At 41.2% G+C, this 17883-nt stretch overlaps 1 protein-coding gene across 12 annotated transcripts in view; it reads left to right on the top strand.

Moving 5' to 3' along the window:
* Positions 1-17883, top strand: part of RHBDD1 (rhomboid domain containing 1) — a 175175-nt gene that overhangs the window by 70534 nt on the left and 86758 nt on the right. For 4 of the 12 annotated variants that reach the window (XM_058702834.1, XM_058702827.1, XM_058702841.1 and 1 more), the window contains 3 exons: positions 504-560; positions 9672-9815; positions 16484-17120. In XM_058702834.1, coding sequence (XP_058558817.1) covers positions 504-560; positions 9672-9815; positions 16484-16590 — 308 coding nt within the window. In that variant the 3' untranslated portion in view covers positions 16591-17120. Of the gene's footprint in view, positions 1-503; positions 561-9671; positions 9816-12600; positions 13180-16483; positions 17121-17143; positions 17638-17690; positions 17723-17754; position 17883 lie in introns of those variants that run through there. The other 8 variants (XR_009254702.1, XR_009254703.1, XM_058702819.1 and 5 more) reach the window with 6 other exon arrangements.

Here is a 17883-nt window from a genome sequence, read left to right as displayed (position 1 = left end):
AGACAAATGCTATATGATTTCACTTATATGTGGAATCTAAAAAAGTTGAACTCCTAGAATCAGATAGTAGAACAGTGGTTGCCAAGGTCTAGGGACATGAGAGGAATGGGGAGATGTTGGTCAAAGGGTACAAACTTCTAGTTTGAAGATGAATAAATTATGGGGCTCTAAGGTACAGTGTGGTGACTATAGTTAATAACACCGTATTGTATACTTGGAATTTACTGACAGTAGATCTTATGTTCACACACACACACACACACACACACACACACAAAATGGTAACACACCATTGTGAGGTGATAGGTGTTAATTAACTTGATTGTAGCAGTCATGTCATATGTATATGTATATTAAATCATCATGTTATATACCTTTTAAAAACTAATGTTGTACAACCCAAATACATGCAGTTTTTTTATTTGTTAATCAGAACTCCGTAAAGCTGGGGTGGGGGAATCCTTATGGCTATAATTAAAATGTCTGTTTTCCTTCATATTTAGGCAATTTTCCCTCCCCTGTTCATTACCCAGGACAGCAGTACTACTTTAATAGTTCAGGTAAGCACTTTATTTCATTGAATACATTTGATTTTTAAAAATGACAGTGTTTGCCACCACAGAGCTGCCTTAAGGTGACACTAGCTTGTGCTGTTGTAGAGTAGTGTCCGCAGGTATGTACTTGAGCCACCATCATGCCTGGAAGCTAGATGGAGCCAGAGCCCAGGGAGCATATTTGGGTGAATTGGTAAGGAAGGCTGGGGAAGGAGGTGACTCTGGCCTGAGAATATTGTATGATTGGTATGAGGTCTCTCAGGCACGGGAAGGTTCATACTAGATCTGGGTCTAGTACTGGATTCTCAGTCTACAAGTCCACACTGCCCACTGAGTGTTACAAGTTAGTTTCAGATCCACTCTTCTCCACAGTCCACCCTACCTGCACATTCAGGAGGAATCATGCCTACCCTAAGAGGCTAAGGTAGGCGTTCCTCTAATAGTTAATACCATGTGACTTAAAGAAGAGAGTATATTTTTTCTAAATGGTTTACAAATATGTAGAAAGCACTTCCTGTTAAAGCACATGACCTGTTTCAGACTAAGGCCCTCGTGGGCTGTGCTGGGGAGGCCCCCCTGTAGTGCCTGGGGCCAGTTCCTGCAGACAGGTGTTAAAGAAACCATAGCTGTGGATGTCTAGGTGTCTTTTAGAGTCATTCCACTGGAGAACTGTTGTAGCTTAAATCTGGGGTCGGCAACCTTTTCTGTGAGGGGCCAGATAGCTAACGTTTTAGACTCCAAAAGCTTTGATGGTCACATGGTCTCTGTCACAACTTGTCCTTGTAGCATGAAAGCAGCCAGAGACAATTCATAAACAAATGAGTGAAACCTGACTTACAAAAATAGACAGTGGGCTGTATTTGGACCACATTTGTAGCTTTTTGACCCCTGACTTAAATAATATAGGTACAGAGAATTATATATATATTAACGTGTCTGTGTGTGAAGAGATATATATATATACACACACACACACACACACACACACACATACATACATATCTCCAATTTTCCATATCTTACTGATCCTGCTAACCTCTAAGTTTTCTGTCAGTGCAGAGAAGGGGGTTAAAATCTCCCAAGTATGATTATGGAACTATCTGGATCTCCCTTTAATTTGGTCAGTTTTTGCCTCACGTATTTTGTCTTTCACTGAATCTGGGAGGATTTCAGATATTAGTTATACAAATGTTTTTTCTCCAGTTGCTTTCTCCTCTCTTCCTGAGACTTTAATGACATGAAATCTAAACATTTTGATAGTGTTCCTCAAGCCCTTCAGGCTCCTTCCCTCCACCCCCCCCCAATCTTCTTCCCTTTGTGTTCTGCACCTTGGATAATTTTTGCTGATTTATCTTCAAGTTCACGGTCTCTTTCCTCTGTACTCTCCATTCTGCTATTGAACCCACCCAGCGGCTTTTAACAATACCACGTCTACTCTTTCCATTTGGTTCTCTTTTGTGGTTTCTATCTCTGCTGAAAACTATCTTTCCATTCATTTCAAGAGTGTTCACTTTATCTCATGGAGCATGGTCATTGGTCATTGGATCGTCTTTAAAGTCTGTTTGGTAATTCCAATCTCTGAGTCTGCTCATGGGGCTGACATCTGTTGATTGTCTTCTAATCCTGAGCATTAGTCACTATCTTCCATTTTGTTTTAGTTTGGGATTTCCAGTAATTTTGACGGTGACTTTTTTGACTGTTGTGAGATTCCAGATCCTGTGAACATCGTCTATAAAATATTGACATTTTTGTTTGTGCAGGCAGTCACCCTCTTCAGGTTTAGAACACAAATTCTGTCTCTCTTTCTGTGGGTGATTAGGTTCCAATGTCAATTCAGTTTTCAGATCTTCTACTGTGCTATTTGATCCATTCTCATGCATGTACCTCTCGTGGGTTAATTTGATATTTGTGTGGCGGGTTATGTAGCAGTTCAGTTTTTAAAGCCTTTGCATTTTTTAAAAATTTTTAAATAAAAAAAATATTTATTTCTTTATTTTGAGAGAGAGTGGAGAGAGTGCATGAGAGGGGGAGGGGCAGAAGGGGGGAGAGAGAAAGAGAGAGAGAGAGACTTGAGCAGGTTCAAGGCTCAGCACAGAGCTCAGTATGGGCCACGATCTTACAACCCTGGGATCGTGGCCTGACCCAAAATCAATAGTCGGATGCTTAACTGACTGAGCCACTAAGGTGCCCCTGCTTTTTTTTTGTTTTTAATCCCCGCTTGGGTCTGTTCATCACATACTTAGCTCAGAGATGGGCCCAGGGCTTGTGCGAGTTACTTCACAAAAATAGGAGACTCCTTTTATGTAGATACGAATTTCCATCTTTTATCATTTCCCTTCTGCCTCAAGAATTCTCTTAAACATTTCCTTCTAGTTCAGATCTCTTGGTAATCCATTTTTCCAGCTTTTTCACTAAAGAACATCCCCCACCTTTTCTGATTTCCAGTCACACCAATGTTGGATCGCTTCATTTTGTCTTACAAAAATCTGAGACTCTGTGTAATTGGGTACGTGGGGACTTCAGTTTGGATGGTTTCTATTGCTGTGTGTTCAGATTCTTCCACAAGGTCGAGTTTGCTGTCAATCCTGTCTAGTGAATTTTTCCACGCACATATTGTATTTTTCAGCTCTGGAAGTCCTATTTCATTCTCTTCTCTGTCTTTCATGTCTTCTCTCATTATATTCATGTTTTTCTTTAAATCCCGAGCATAGATATAATATTTATGTTCAAAGTCCCTGGCTCCTAATTGTGCCTCCTCTCTCTCTCTCTCCCCCTCATAAATAAATATATATGTAATATATATATATATATATATATATATATACCTGCTACAATACACACTGATTTTTCTCCTGGTTGTGGGGCACAATTTTTGTTTGTCTGGTAAGTTTTGATTGGATACTAGACATTGTGTATTTTGCGGTGTTGAATTTGTCTTATTTCAGAGAAAACTAAACTTTGTTCTGACACACAGTTAAGTTTCTTGATGATCAGTTTGATCCCTCTGGCACTTGTTTTTAAGTTCTTTAAGGTGAGTCTAAAATAACTCTTATTCTATGGTTAATTCTGTGCTACAACTGAGGTATCACTTTTCTGGGGTCTCTCCTGAATGGCCTTTGTTCAGCAAGGGCTCTCTGTTCTGGTTGGTTGGGAAGCAGAGATCTTCCAGCCCTGCCTGAGCTCTGGGAATTGGTCAACTTGTAGATCTTCATCATTCTTTCCTTGGTCTCATGGTATTTCACCCACACATGCCTGGCTTAATAATTCAGCCAAATCTCCAGAGGACCCATGCAGATTTCTGAAGGTTTTTCTGTACATTTAGTTTTCTCCTTTGCTATACTCTGCCCTGCAAATGTCAGCTCATCACGAGGACCCTGCTGCACCTGCTCATGTCTCCTTTCCCTGTACCATAGTCCGGGAAGCACCTACAGGCCTATTTCCTTTCTCTCAAGGCTCAAAATCTTGTATTGCCTGTTATACAATGTCTGTTGTATTTCAAAATGTCTATTTGTTTCATATATTTTCTCCAGTTTTCTACTTGAGTATGGTGGAAGGGCTAGTTCAGGTCCAGTTACTCCTTTCTAGCAGAGGTAGAAATCCATTTCAACAGTATTAGCGTGATACATTCAGTGTGCAGCCTGAGAAGGAGGAGTAAGATTGCAGTTGGTGGAGGTTATTCAGAGGAAGTGGAGAATGGGTCTTGAATTAATAAGTAGAAGTTAAGCAAAACAATGGGAAGAAAGGGATTATCAGGCTTTTACTAAAGAGCCTGTTTGAGATTATCCAGAATGTGTCAGAGTGCCACTGGAGGATTTAATCAGTGGAGTGATACTATTGGAGTTATATATTCAAGCTCTGTGTTTGATGTAGTTATAAAGGTTTGGATCATGATTATCAATCCTGGCTATACATATGAAGCACCTGAAGAGTTTTTATAGTATATCCAGGCCTTGAATTCATCCAGGACAAATTAAATCAGAATGAGGACAGATACAGGGAATTGGACTTTTTTTTCTTAACTACCCAGGTGGTTTTAATGAAATCAAGAACAAAAATCATAGGCTTAGGTGATTGGGTTTACATAGACTTGGGAACCATAGAAGTGAATACTGTTGCTGCCCCAAGAAAAGATTTCACTTCTGAGGCTTTTGCCTGTGCTAATTTGAATGCTTAAAATGTTACAACTGTGGTCTTGGTGCAGGAGAGGAACAGGTGTTGGGGAGTGCCAGCTCACCTCCCTCTGTCTGTGGGCTCACCTAAAGATAAGTGCAATGAGTAGTTACTGACTAAGCTGATAAATATACTCATTTGGAAGAGCATTGATTCCTTTCATCTGTTGGTTATGGCGACCAGCTTACACTGATTTAATTATAAGAGCTTTATTGGCCCGTGTAAGTCGGAAGAGGTGGGTTGGACAGGAAGACCCATTTTGGTCCTCTCTCCCATTGTGATTTCTCACTTCTGTTGACTTTATCCCCTCTACTTGGCAGAGAACATGGCCCCTAACACTAGGCATCGGTAGAGGAAAAAAGGCCTTTCTCCTGGTTGATTTGTTAAATCCCCAAAAGTAACAGGAATGTTCCTCTGGACAAAGAGAATAATAAGAATATACTTGTGCACAGACATGCATGTCTTAAACTATTGTAGATTCCCTAGTCCTAAGGTCTTGTGTGACAGCTGGGAAATTGAAGTTTAGGAATGTTAAGTAATTTGACTAAAGTCATACAGCTAGTTAGTGATAAAACCAGGACCAAAAGTGCCACTCACCGATTCCTAGCCTCTGCTTTTTCTATTGTACAGGGATAGGAGGTGGACCAGACATTCTGCTGATTTATCCTAACGAAATAGGGCGGTTCCCCTTACTGTCTTCTCTGTCCTCTTTTTTTTTTTTTTTTGGAACTTATTAAAAAAAATAGTAAAAAGGGAAACCTGCTCCTTTCCTCCTTCATTTGGAAGAGGCATGCACAGAGCAGACACACAGACCAGAGAATTAAGGGGAAAAATAAAAGCCTCTTTTACCTTTCTCTCTTATCCCCTGTAAGATTACCATATTTATATTCCTTCCTCTGAAGTGACTGGATTTCTTCAAAAGCAGAGCTACATAAGGCCAGGTGGCCATGCTAATGGTCATCTAGGGAACTTGTATGAGAGCATGTGTATCTCTTACAAGTAATGATTTATTTTTAATATGGCCGTCCTTAGCTGGAAGAGTCTTTATAGGTCAAAGAACCTCATGAATGTTTAAAAAGCTGTTACCAATTTTTCTAATCTTGGTGGTGTTTCTTGATCTCTTTTGCCATGAAATCCTGGTATGTGTATAAGGAACAGATGGAGTAGTTAATAGAATAATGATAACCAGAATTTCTTTTACTACAGAGCCAAAGTATATAGCTACAAAAGAATATTAAACTGGTATTCATTGCAGGATATAATTTAAAGTTATTTATCTTAAGTGTTTGATTGTTGGGTTTTTCCAGCCATGTTTATTATGAAGATTTAAAAATATCTGATTGGGCCAGTGGAACAGCTGAAGAAAATTTTTTGTCCTAGGAGACCTGTTCTTATTATAATAGATATTGATGGGAGTTTTAGTCTTCTTGATGATTTATGACTGATGATAGAGAACCTTTAACCACACTAGTCTTTCTGACTTAACTTACTAAAGCTTTTCCTTTTTCACCCTATGTTTTGTCTGACAAGTACCAAATTAGATTTTATAATATTCAGATGTTTAGAGTTGTAGACTTTATTTCGTTCAGGCGCTTCTGGGTTGTTTTTTAACTAAGAAATAACATGAAGAAAAATGTTTTTCTGTGTCAAGAAAACATTGTCTCAAATTGTAGCAAATTTACGTGGTAATTGAAACTCTATAGATGTATGCAGTAATTCTGATATCTGTATAAATGGGTATTCAGTGCTTTGGGGTTATTTCGGGTTTTGAATTAGCTGAACATTTTCGAAGGTAGATAGGTAGAAATGCTGCTTAGACCTTCTGTAACAGAATCACTTTCCACAGTGGTTTGAAAGTGGTAATGAGCCATATGGGAAAGTGCCCAATATGCTTCTTTCTGTTGCAGTAAAGTAGTTGGCACTCCCAGAGAATTGGGCAGTCTCTCTGTTCAGGGATTGCTAAAGCATGCCATGGTATTTAATGACTTATCCATAAGTATTCCCTTATGTTTTGGAAGTTGCCCCTGTCTTTGGTTCTACGTGAAGTAGACATACTGACTATATTTTAACTGTTTGCCCTTATGTGGAAGGTTTTGTTGTTGCTGTTGTTTTGGTGAGAATTCAGGAAAGCAATATTTGTAACACTGCTGCAGTCTTTACTCTCAGGATATAAAACCTGCTAGTGGGTGTTCCCCAACATAGCAGTGGGAGCTCGGTTTTTTTCATAGGAAAGTTGAGTAGAGACCAGTTTGAGGAAGGTGTCCATATTTAAATTTGAATCCAGATCCCACTTCAGTCCTACACTATTGTGAGGATTTGGGCACTTTGCTCGTGTCCTTTTCTGTTTTAAATACCATAATGTTAGTATTCTGACATGAGAAACATGAGAGACAATGTGGAAGTTGGGCCATTGGAGGTATTTAGTAAATTTCCACTAATTTTTTACTACTTTAGAAGCAAAGCTTGTCAGAATTAATTCCCCAAATCCTGAACATTTTTTATTTAATGTTTACTTGATCATTCATTTTGTGTGTGACTTTCCAGGACATGTAGTAAAACAGTACCAAGGTAGAAGAGTATTGTAATAATCAGTAAGAGTAGACAAGGACTCTGAATAGACTGCTTTCCAAAGAAGATATACAAATGACCAATAAACACATGAAAAGATGTTCAGTGTAATTAGTCATCAGAACCATAATGAGATACCACTTACACCTAGTAGGATGGCCATGATTACAAAGATAGATAGTAAGAAGCATTGGTGAAGATTGGAAAAATCTGAGCCCATAAACATTGCTTTGTGTAAATTTAAGATAGCACAGCTTCTTTGGAGAACATTCTGGCATTTCCACATGGTTAAACATAGAAGTTCCGTATGACCCAGGAATCTCACTCTTGGGTATATACCCAAGAGAAATAACATGTCGGGGCGCCTGGGTGGCTCAGTCGGTTGAACATCCAACTTCGGCTCAGCTTGTGACCTCACAAGCTTGTGATCTCACAGCTTGTGGGTTTGAGCCCCACATCGGGCTCTGTGCTGATGGCTTGCTCAGAGCCTGCAACCTGCTTCAGATTCTGTGTCTCCTTCTCATTCTCTGTCCCTCCCCCGCTCATGCTCTCTCTGTCTCTCTCTCTGTCTCTCACAACTAAATGTTAAAAAAAAAAAAAAGAGATGACAACATGTGTCCATTTAAAGACTTGCCCATGAATGTTATTCACAAGAGTCAAAAGGTGGAAATAAACCAAATGTCTATCAATTGATGAATGTGATATAATCACTCATGGAATATTATTTGGCCACAAAAAGGAATGAAGTACGCATTCATGCTACAACGTGGATGCACCTTTAAAGCATTATGCTAAATGAAATGAGCCAGACACAGATCACCACATATTACATGATTCCATTTATATAATTGTCCAGAATAGTCATAGCTATAGAGACAGAAAGTAGATTAGTGGTTACTTAGGGCTGGGAGGGACAGGGGACGATAGCTAACGGGTAGAGGTTTCTTTTTTAGGGTGGTGAAAATGTTCTAATATTGGTTGTGGTGATGGCACAACTCCATGAATACACTAAAAGCCATTGAGGTGTATACTTTAAATTGGTGAATTATATCGTATGTCAATTATATCCCCTTAAAGCTGCTATGAAAACATAATGAATAGACACATATACTTTGCATGACAAATATTTGTATAAATGTGTATCATTACATTAGATTATCAGCTGAAACTAGATCAGTGTGTTTTATTATCATTTCACTGTTTCTATGAAAATAAAGACTTTTTGAGTGCCTGAAAATTCCCATGGGAGATACTTAAACTGTTTCCCTTTTAATCTTGCATTTTATTTATAACCAACACAAAAGTAAATTTTCAAATAGCCTCAGGACCAATTATCAAATATTCTGAATATGAAATCTTAATTAACCAGATTCTGCCCCACAACGTTCCTCTTTTTTAGCTTGATTGTCAGGTTTTTTCCCCCCGTAGTCTTACTAAAGCAATAAGAAGTTTAAACTCAGGCATGTACTGTGTTGGATGATACGGAGACATGTGACACAGGACTTAAGGATACAGGGTAGGAATTTTCATCAACAACCAAAAGCACATTAATTAAACATTTAAAAACTCCCCTCCAAAGGTTATGATAATAGAAGGAAAGAAGGGATAAACAGACTATTATTAACTTCTCTCTTATTACACCAGAATTAGATTGGTAATCTTTAGAGGGAAAAAATTCTCTTCCAAACAAATTACATAAAAGTGGGCAGTTAAAGGAAATGTGAGGAATAAACTCAAATTAACTTAAGATTGATGGAAACCCCTTGCAGAAGTGAACTTTGCTCTGTAATTGACCTTTAGTAATGGGCTTTGTAAGTCTGATACTTAAAGCATCATTTAATGAGCAGGTTGTTTCTTCTCTCGTTTTACCCAGCAACCAATTTCTTGAAAGGACCATTGATAGAAGCCATGTTCTTTGACATACAATTATAATTACAGAGACACTGCCTTGTATATCTCACTGTAGTTATTAGTGTCCAAAGTATCATACCCAGCACAGAAATCCTGTGGTTTCTGCATTAAATGGTAGTCTGCCTCTCATTGTATGGAGCCACAGACAGAAAGGCTCTATCAGCTATCATTTCAGCCATTCCCTTGACTTTCGTGAGCACTTCACAGAACATTCCCCAAGGATTGTGTAGCTCTGAACTGTAAGAATCCACTCCAGTTTCACGCTGGGCACCGTGGGTACAACAGTGATAAGACCTAGGACTGCCCACCCCCATGGGGGCATTCTCCATTTGTCGTCTGGTTTTATTTTGGCAAGTATCACTGTACTCAAATTGATGACATCGGTCATTTTACTGTCTTTGCTTAATGAAATAGAGTGAAAAGAACAGTACATGACAATGTTCTGTAACCTTTTCCTTGTGACTGTAGGCTACTCCAGGTATCAGGATTATTACCCCCACGGCATGCCAGGTTACTCTGAAGAAGTACCCAGGGACTATGACGCATACACAGCAGGGCTGAGCGAAGAGGAACAACTGGAGAGAGCGTTAAGAGCCAGCCTCTGGGACCGAGGTAGGAATTTGGCGCCCTTCTCTTTTTTTAAAGCATGCATCACACGGTGAGACGGTCTGAAAAAGGACTATTTGTCACATATTAAACTTTAAATAGGTTATAAAAAGGATATGTAGATAAAAAAAATATGTGTAGATTGTCGTTACAAAGAATGCGGTGTGATGCCATATTCCCAGCAACCTAAGCTAATGAGGTGCCAGACTATGTATGCATTGTTAAAGCTGTTCTTTTTATAGGTTCACTGCACACAATGCTTTGGCATTAAAGTCAGGAAACTTAGGGGCGCCTGGGTGGCGCAGTCGGTTAAGCGTCCGACTTCAGCCAGGTCACGATCTTGCGCTCCGTGAGTTCGAGCCCCGCGTCAGGCTCTGGGCTGATGGCTCGGAGCCTGGAGCCTGCTTCCGATTCTGTGTCTCCCTCTCTCTCTGCCCCTCCCCCGTTCATGCTCTGTCTCTCTCTGTCCCAAAAATAAATTAAAAAAAAATGTTGAAAAAAAAAAATTTAAAAAAAAATAAAGTCAGGAAACTTAAAAAAAAAAATTCATAGGTGCATGAAGGAAGGAGTTTGCCTTGGAATTCATACCTATAAAGCAGGTATATACCACTGTATATCAAAATATTGCCCACAAACCTTCCCCCAAATCACAGACTTAGGGTTCCACTCCTGACGTACTGAACCAGTCTCTCTGGGGACAAAGCCTAGGAATGTGTATTTTGAGCAGGCTTTCCAGAAGATTCTTTTACAGACCAATATATGAAAAGCACTGTATTTATTTTTGCCATCTTTGTTGTGAGTTTGGCTTATTACCGTTACTGTTGTTTTACTAGTGACGAAAAACCATCCATTCATTCATTCAATAAGCATTTATTAAGGTCTTGCTGTGTTTCATGGACTGTGTTAGGTACCACAGGGAATACAGAGAGGTAAAAGGTGGACTCTCCCTCAACAAGCTCGCAATCTCAGGTAGAGGAGATGCCTGCTAGATGCCACAAGGAACAGGTAACCATCGTGTCAGGTGCTCAGGTGGGAGTGCTCAGCTCCGAGAGGCTCAGGCCAACTGGTAGAGGCAGGGGAAAGGGGGGAACTCTTCCTTAACCACGGCTACCAGACGCTCCCAGAAGACTTGGACCTTCCAGGACGTGTGGAGTTTGCAGAGATGGAGGCAGGCCTTCCAGGCAGGAGTCAGTGTCCCGTAGACCCGGCAGCAAGGGCGTGGTCCATCAGCCCTCACTTTCGAAGGGAGCATTAAGAGAAGACTGGGAAGAAGAGTGGGAAGCAAGGCTGTGGCCTGATCCCAGAGGTCCTAGAATTAAATAGGCCAAGTGGAAAATGGACCTGGAATGTGGTGTGAATGCCGGTGGAGTCCTGTGTGCCCAGGGACGCGATCAGAGCTGTGCTTTACGAATCTGTCGGCACCACAAAGAAAGACTGAGCACCGGTTGGGGGACCAGGCATTATGCTAGATGATAAGAATGCATCAGTTATGACAACTTGCCTTCTGACTGTAAAGAATACAGTCAGCAGCAGCAGTGAGCATGGAGGTTGAATGACAGCAGTGGTCCGAGCAAGAAATGAAAGCCTAAATGAGGAAGGCGGTAAGAGAAATGGAGAAGAAGAGATAAGTCAGTATTTCTTGGGTGAAGCGTATCAGAATTATGGTGTATAAGTCACCTATTACCATGTAACAGATCACCAAACACACACTCACGGACACACACAGACACATACACAACTAAAAACAATAAATATTTTTTTCTTGCTCTAGAGCATATAGGTCAGCTGGCCAAGCTTAAGCGATCTTGGCTTGGCCTCTGTGCTAAGGTGTCTGCAGTAGGTCACCTGGAGCTGGCTGCCCCCGGATGACCCCATTCACTCACCTGAGTGACCATCGTGTGAGGCGATGGTGGAGATGAGGCCGTGCACCCCTCCTCATCCAGCCGGCTGGCCCAGGCTCATCCACCAGGCCTCAGCCCAAGGGCTCTGAGAGAGTGAAAACGAGGCTTATGCTGGTACATTGTCAATTCCATTGTATTTGTTGCTGAAACGAGTCTCCGCCCAGACTCCTGGGATGCAGAAATAGAAGCCACCTCCTCATGGCAGGAGCTGCAAAATCACGTTGCAAAGAGGACGGGTAGAAGGAAAGGTAGAGAGTTAGGGCCGTTCTCATATCATTACATCGTGTCTCATCCAGGGATTACTAGTATCACAATCGCTAACAGCATGCCTAACTTCTGGGGGTAGGGCCCCAGAGTCTCTATTAAAACAAGTTTTCATGGTTTTATTCCTATGCACACAGGGGTTTAATCACTACTAGGCATGGCAGGAAATGTTATGGGACAAGTGCAGTTGGAGCAAAGCTGTTGAGCCTGGGCTTTGTACTCAACTTCATGTAGGATACCCCGCGGGACAGCGCAAGGGCATTTTCTGAAGTGATGTAACTATTCTGTGTCTGGATTATTGTGGTAGATACACAACTCTGTATTTGTCAGAACTCACATACATGTACATCACAAAGTAAATTTGCCTGTAAGAAATTTTAAAAAGGTAAATGAAAACTAGTAAGAAACCCAATGAAATAATGGGTAGTCCTGCAGAGACCATCAACGACTACAAAAACCGTCACCTAAAAGGTTGTTGAGAGGACAATGAGGAAGTTATCACAATGCTGATAACAACGGGGGCAAATGTACCTTTGCAACAGAGAGATTTGGTGTCACCACCTCAATACACTGATCAAGCTTAGCGGTATTATTAATGCGATGGCCTGTTGTGTGTCTCCTCTTAGGATGTAGTATGAGACACCCGGCATCATATTCTTCCTAAAAGTATTTATCTTGACTCCGAGCCTCTCAACATAAGTGTCAATATACAGGAAATACAGGAAATAGAGGAACAGGCTGAATAACACCATGGAGAAATAATTAGATGAAACATGGGATTTCTGCAATTCAATGAGACTGGTCTCTGAGGGAAAAAAATAAAAAGCCGTGTCAAAAAAAAAAAAAAGAAAAAGAAAAAAACAGGGTGTTGCTTTGTATTAAGAGGAAATAACAAACATAACATGAGAACCTTAAAAAACTGACTGTAAAAACAGTTTTTGGGAAAATGGGAATTCTGTATTTGGACTAGAGATTAGATGTTAGGGAAGTAATCTTTCTTGGATGTGACGATGGTATCGTGGATAAGTAGCAGAAAGTCCCTTATTCTTGGGAGATACACACTGAAGTATTTAGAAGCAAAATATTGTGATGTCTGCACCCTACTTTGGAAGGTCAGCCGAAACAACCCTGTCCCAAACGTCTCACTTTCCCCTCCTCAAGTACCGCATTCAGATAGATTTGGGAAACACTGCAAGGCTATAAAAATATAGCAAACTTGGGGCGCCTGGGTGGCGCAGTCGGTTAAGCGTCCGACTTCAGCCGGGTCACGATCTCGCGGTCCGTGAGTTCGAGCCCCGCGTCGGGCTCCGGGCGGACGGCCCGGAGCCTGGAGCCCGTTTCCGCTTCTGTGTCTCCCTCTCTCTCTGCCCCTCCCCCGTTCGTGCTCTGTCTCTCTCTGTCCCAAAAATAAATAAAAAACGTTGAAAAAAAAATATAGCAAACTATATTCCCTTAAAGATCCAGAACAGCGTGATTCTAATTAATTCTGCAGTTGGGACACCAGTTTATTACATGAATGTTTTCTAAACTCCTTTGACCACAGAACTTTATTTTCAGTGAATCATTTCAAGAGCATATGGGACTAGTTCTAAAACTCACCTAACAAGACTCCATGAAGTACATTTTACAGACCCAGGTGGCAGCAAAGGGATTAGCTTTACAAATTGTTTACATTAATTTCAGGTTGATTTTCTTTAAAACACTTTGTGATTATGAGACACCATGGGACACCTGGGTGGCTCAGTCAGTTGAGTGTCCAACTCTTCATTTCTTTCTCTCAGGTCACAGTCTCAAGGCTTGTGAGATCGAGGCCTGCATCGGGCTCCATGCTCACGGTTCAGAGCCTTCCCAGGATTTTCTCTCTGCCCCTCCCCTTCTCATGCAATTGCTGTCTCTTCCCCTCTCTCTCTCTCTCTCTCTCTTTCAAAATAAATAATAATAAGTAACCATAAAAAAAGAATAAAAAACCAAAGAGACATTGCTTTAAAATTTTTTTAATGTTTATTTATTTTTGAGAGAGAGACAGAATGTGAGTGGGGGAGAGGGACAGAGAGAGAGGGAGACAAGAATACGGAAGCAGGCTCCAGGCTCTGAGCTGTCAGCACAGAGCCTGATGTGAGGCCCTAACTCACGAACCGTGAGATAGTGACCTGAACCAAAGTCCGGACACCCAACCGACTGAGCCACCCAGGCACCCCCAAAGAGACACTATTTTAAAGGCCTTAAAGGCCTTCTTTAGCCTTTTTTTCCCTATGCAAAAAATATTTGGTTTGAGTTCATTTTATAAAATTCTGACTGTAAAGTACATACTGTTTTGTATCTTGTTTTCACTCAGTGTTTTGTTGTAATCATATTTTCATATCGCTAGATTTTTTGAACATCCAGATCCTCCACGTATTAGATTTATACCTAAGTATTTTTTTTGGAGGGGAAGGTAGGCTATTGTAAGTAGTAATTTAAAAAATTCTATCTGTTGAGATTATTAATCTGTTTTTTCTTCTTACATTATTTTGATTTTCAAAGTTGAAGAAGGTTTACGTTCCCAGGATGAGGCTCACCTGGTTGTGACATTTTATGGTCCATCCTGATGAAAATGCCATGTGCCCTTGAAACTGACGTGTATTCTTCTCTGGTTGGGTGGAATCTTCTATAAACGTTAACTAGATTGACTTAGTCCAGCACCCCTGGGTGTTCCAATCCATTCCTATTCTCTACTTGTTCTGTTGCGTACTGCATTTCGAATTATATGAGTTACTATATCAACATATTATATTAAAACATCTATATTAGTACGTATATACTATATAATTCAGTATTACCAAATGCCTAGGGTTGCTGCAGTTACCTCCTGAACACTGAGCACTTCAGATTCCTCCGGGGTTACCTTGTTTCTGAGGGTGGGGGCTGATTTGCTGATGAGGTTTTCTCCATGTCTGCTTGACCTTCAATTTCAGCCTTTCCTCTGCGCTGCGGCTCAGGCAGGCCCCCCATGTGCTCTCATGCTCCTCTCCCAGGCACACGCTGCTGCTGCTTACTGTGTTTTATAGTCTCGGGTGGCGGGCAAGCGGGGTACGCTGTGATTAGGCCTTGATCTTAGGCAGTGGCTGTGTCCCTGTGATTAGAGTTGTGGCCTTCCCTGTGTTCCTGTCCCATCCCCAGGTCTAGAGGTCCCTTTTCATTTCCCATCCCCCTATCCTAAGCTGCAGTCGGTTTTTACCATTTCCCTTAGGGAAACCGCGGTTTTTGCCTTTCTCCCAGACAATGACGGCTTTTGTTCCATGGGGATAGAGAAGACGGATCTGAGCAGCCTTTTGTTTTACAAACTTTTCCTGCCCTGACTGCTCTTCTTTCTCCCAGGACTGAACCAGGAATGACAAAGGATGCTGTCTGTGGACTCACCTGTCCCTTGGGGGAGGCCCACAAGAGGGTCCGAGAAGAGCCTAGAAGTGGACGCGAACTCTTGTATATCGTAGCCCCCAGTACACTTTGCATTATATGTTCTGTGAACATAGTCTGTGTTCTCTGGGGCTAGCTCACACTAAGCCTTTAGCAATCCGTTCATGGTTTTGGCCGAGTTCTTCTGAGTGTCCAGCAGAGTCCGTCCTAGGTGAGCAAGTGCTCAGGTACCTTTTCAGACTCTGTTTAGCTGCCTTACTGCCACAGCTCTCTGATGGGTTCAAGAAAAAGTTATTAACTTGCAGGTTGGCCAGCATTTATGTTTATTGTAAGGAGAGGAGTGATGCTTTCCCTAGCTTTCTACACCCCAAAGGGAAGCTGGAAGCTTTCCTGGTTCTTCACTGGAGTTTGAATCTATCATTCCTAGTACATTTGTTTGGTACCTTTTTGTGTTTGTGCGTTTGAATAAGATCTTTCCCTCACGAAGTAGGTAGAATCTATAGTCCTTTTCAAAAAAGCTGGATGCTTAATTTTTTCTCTTTGATTTCCAGTTTCACAGTAAGAAGTTGGTGTAATAGAGCAATACTGAGATTTGAAAGGGCCAACTAATAGAAATTCATTTGGTTGAATGCCAGTCCAGCAAGAAACATCCAGCGCCAATCAGTTTCAGACTGTTCTTTAGTTAAATTATATTGGAGGAGGAAATTAAAGAATCAAGGTAGCACCTCTTTAACTTCAGAATTTGCTGTTCGCATAGTCCTCAACAGGACCTGGCTGTACATGTCCTGAAGCTCGTGCCGGGAATAATAATCCCAAAGTAGCCTTTGCAGGAGAAATAGCGAAATCCCTATTATTTCAAGGAGCTTGTGCATTTACTACTATCAACAGAAATCTTGTCTTGTTTTGTTGGCATTCTCCGCTTTTATAAGCACGTCCAAGAGGCAGCTGATAGCACAATAATAGAAAAATTTTGGAAAAGAGCCATCTCTTTCTTTGAGTCAAAAGGCAGATGCCAAGTGGGAACATTAGCTCATTGCATTTTCTTCTCCCCCTTCCCCCACATCCTTCTATGTATAATTTGTGCCTTTTTTTTTTTTTTTTTTTTTTTTATAGCCTGCCACCAAGTTCAGCTGGTGGCTGGTTGCAAAGCTGTGTCCTTTTCAACTTCTATCTGCCAGCCTGGAGCATGTGTACTGGTTAAAGCTGGAAATCCTTGCTGACATGTAGAGTAACTTGTGCTTCTTTTCTTAGACTCTTTCTGAAAAGCAAATGGCCCCAATCACACTCTGGCTCTCGTGAAAATCAGGCAGATCTGTCACCCTCCCCCCCCACCCCCCGACACACACACACCATACAGTTGGGGTTGCTGGTTGGCCATATGTGAAACCATGGTGGATATACTACAAAGGTCTTGGCTTCAGAATGAAACTGGTTGCTGCTTTGTCTCTGAGTTTCTCGATGTGAAATTGCCAGGGGAGCCATTTTGGAGAAAAAAATGTTGGGGTTCCAAATCAGTATCTAGTGCTTTTGTGGTTAACAGATTATTTGACAATATCTTTGAATCTTGTTTGTAAGCATCATGTGTTCATAGGGACCATTGAGACGCATTTTAGGTAAAAAAAAAAAAAAAAAAAAAAAGACTTGTACAATTTTTCTTTCTTGCTGAAGCTACACCAAGGTATATAAGAGCCTGTTTCTTTATTGTGTGGACATGTTTGCGGAAAACAGATGCATTATGTTCATTCTTTTTATCTCTCCTGGTGTGGTACAAAGCGAAAATGATGGGAAAACACCAGTGGCCTGCATTTCAGTCCTGGCATAGTAATTAACTGGCTCTACTTGAGGTGTGAATGACTGAATCTCCTTAGACCTCTGTTTTTATTTTTATGTTTTTACAATAAAGAGGTGAATTGGGTCCTCTCTTCCTTTTCCATTATTCTGTGGCAATGGACTGAGTAGGAGGAGTGTAGCTGGAGTTTCTGGGAAACTGTCAGGAATGTTGGTGTTTGACCCGTGGGTGTCAGGGTTTAGGGATGACAAACTCACACAGACATCCGTGGCAGACCTGAATCGATACATACGTGGCTTAGATGGTGGTGGCTCATTCAGCTGCATGGTTATATGATCCTTCCTTGGCCCAGTGCAGGCATAATGCGGTTGGCAGTTTTTAACGTATGCAAATGTTCACGGCTGGCCTGCTTGGCTTGGCAGAGGCGTTCCGGGCCAGGACAGAGATGTACAGCTAATTCTGTGTGACCACTTAACTTTTTTTTTTTTTTTTTTTTTTTTTTTTAAAGTAAATTGGCGTGTTTTCTCCTAGGACAAGTTTCTGTGTAATGAACAAGTACCATCTGCCAGATTGTCTAAAAGCAGTCTTGTTGCAGAACGCTTCCTTTGGATCATGGTTCTTGCTTGCAGCTCTGTGTTGGGAGATACTCACTTCAGCGAGTGAAGTTTGACATTCGAGATTGTGTCTAGATGTCAAATTGTGCCCGTAAAGAAACATAAACACG

Source organism: Neofelis nebulosa, chromosome 2 (assembly GCF_028018385.1).
Source record: "Neofelis nebulosa isolate mNeoNeb1 chromosome 2, mNeoNeb1.pri, whole genome shotgun sequence".
Classification (NCBI taxonomy): Eukaryota; Metazoa; Chordata; class Mammalia; order Carnivora; family Felidae; genus Neofelis; species Neofelis nebulosa.
Note: the sequence above shows the minus strand (reverse complement) of the source record. Positions and strands in the feature narration are given on the sequence as shown.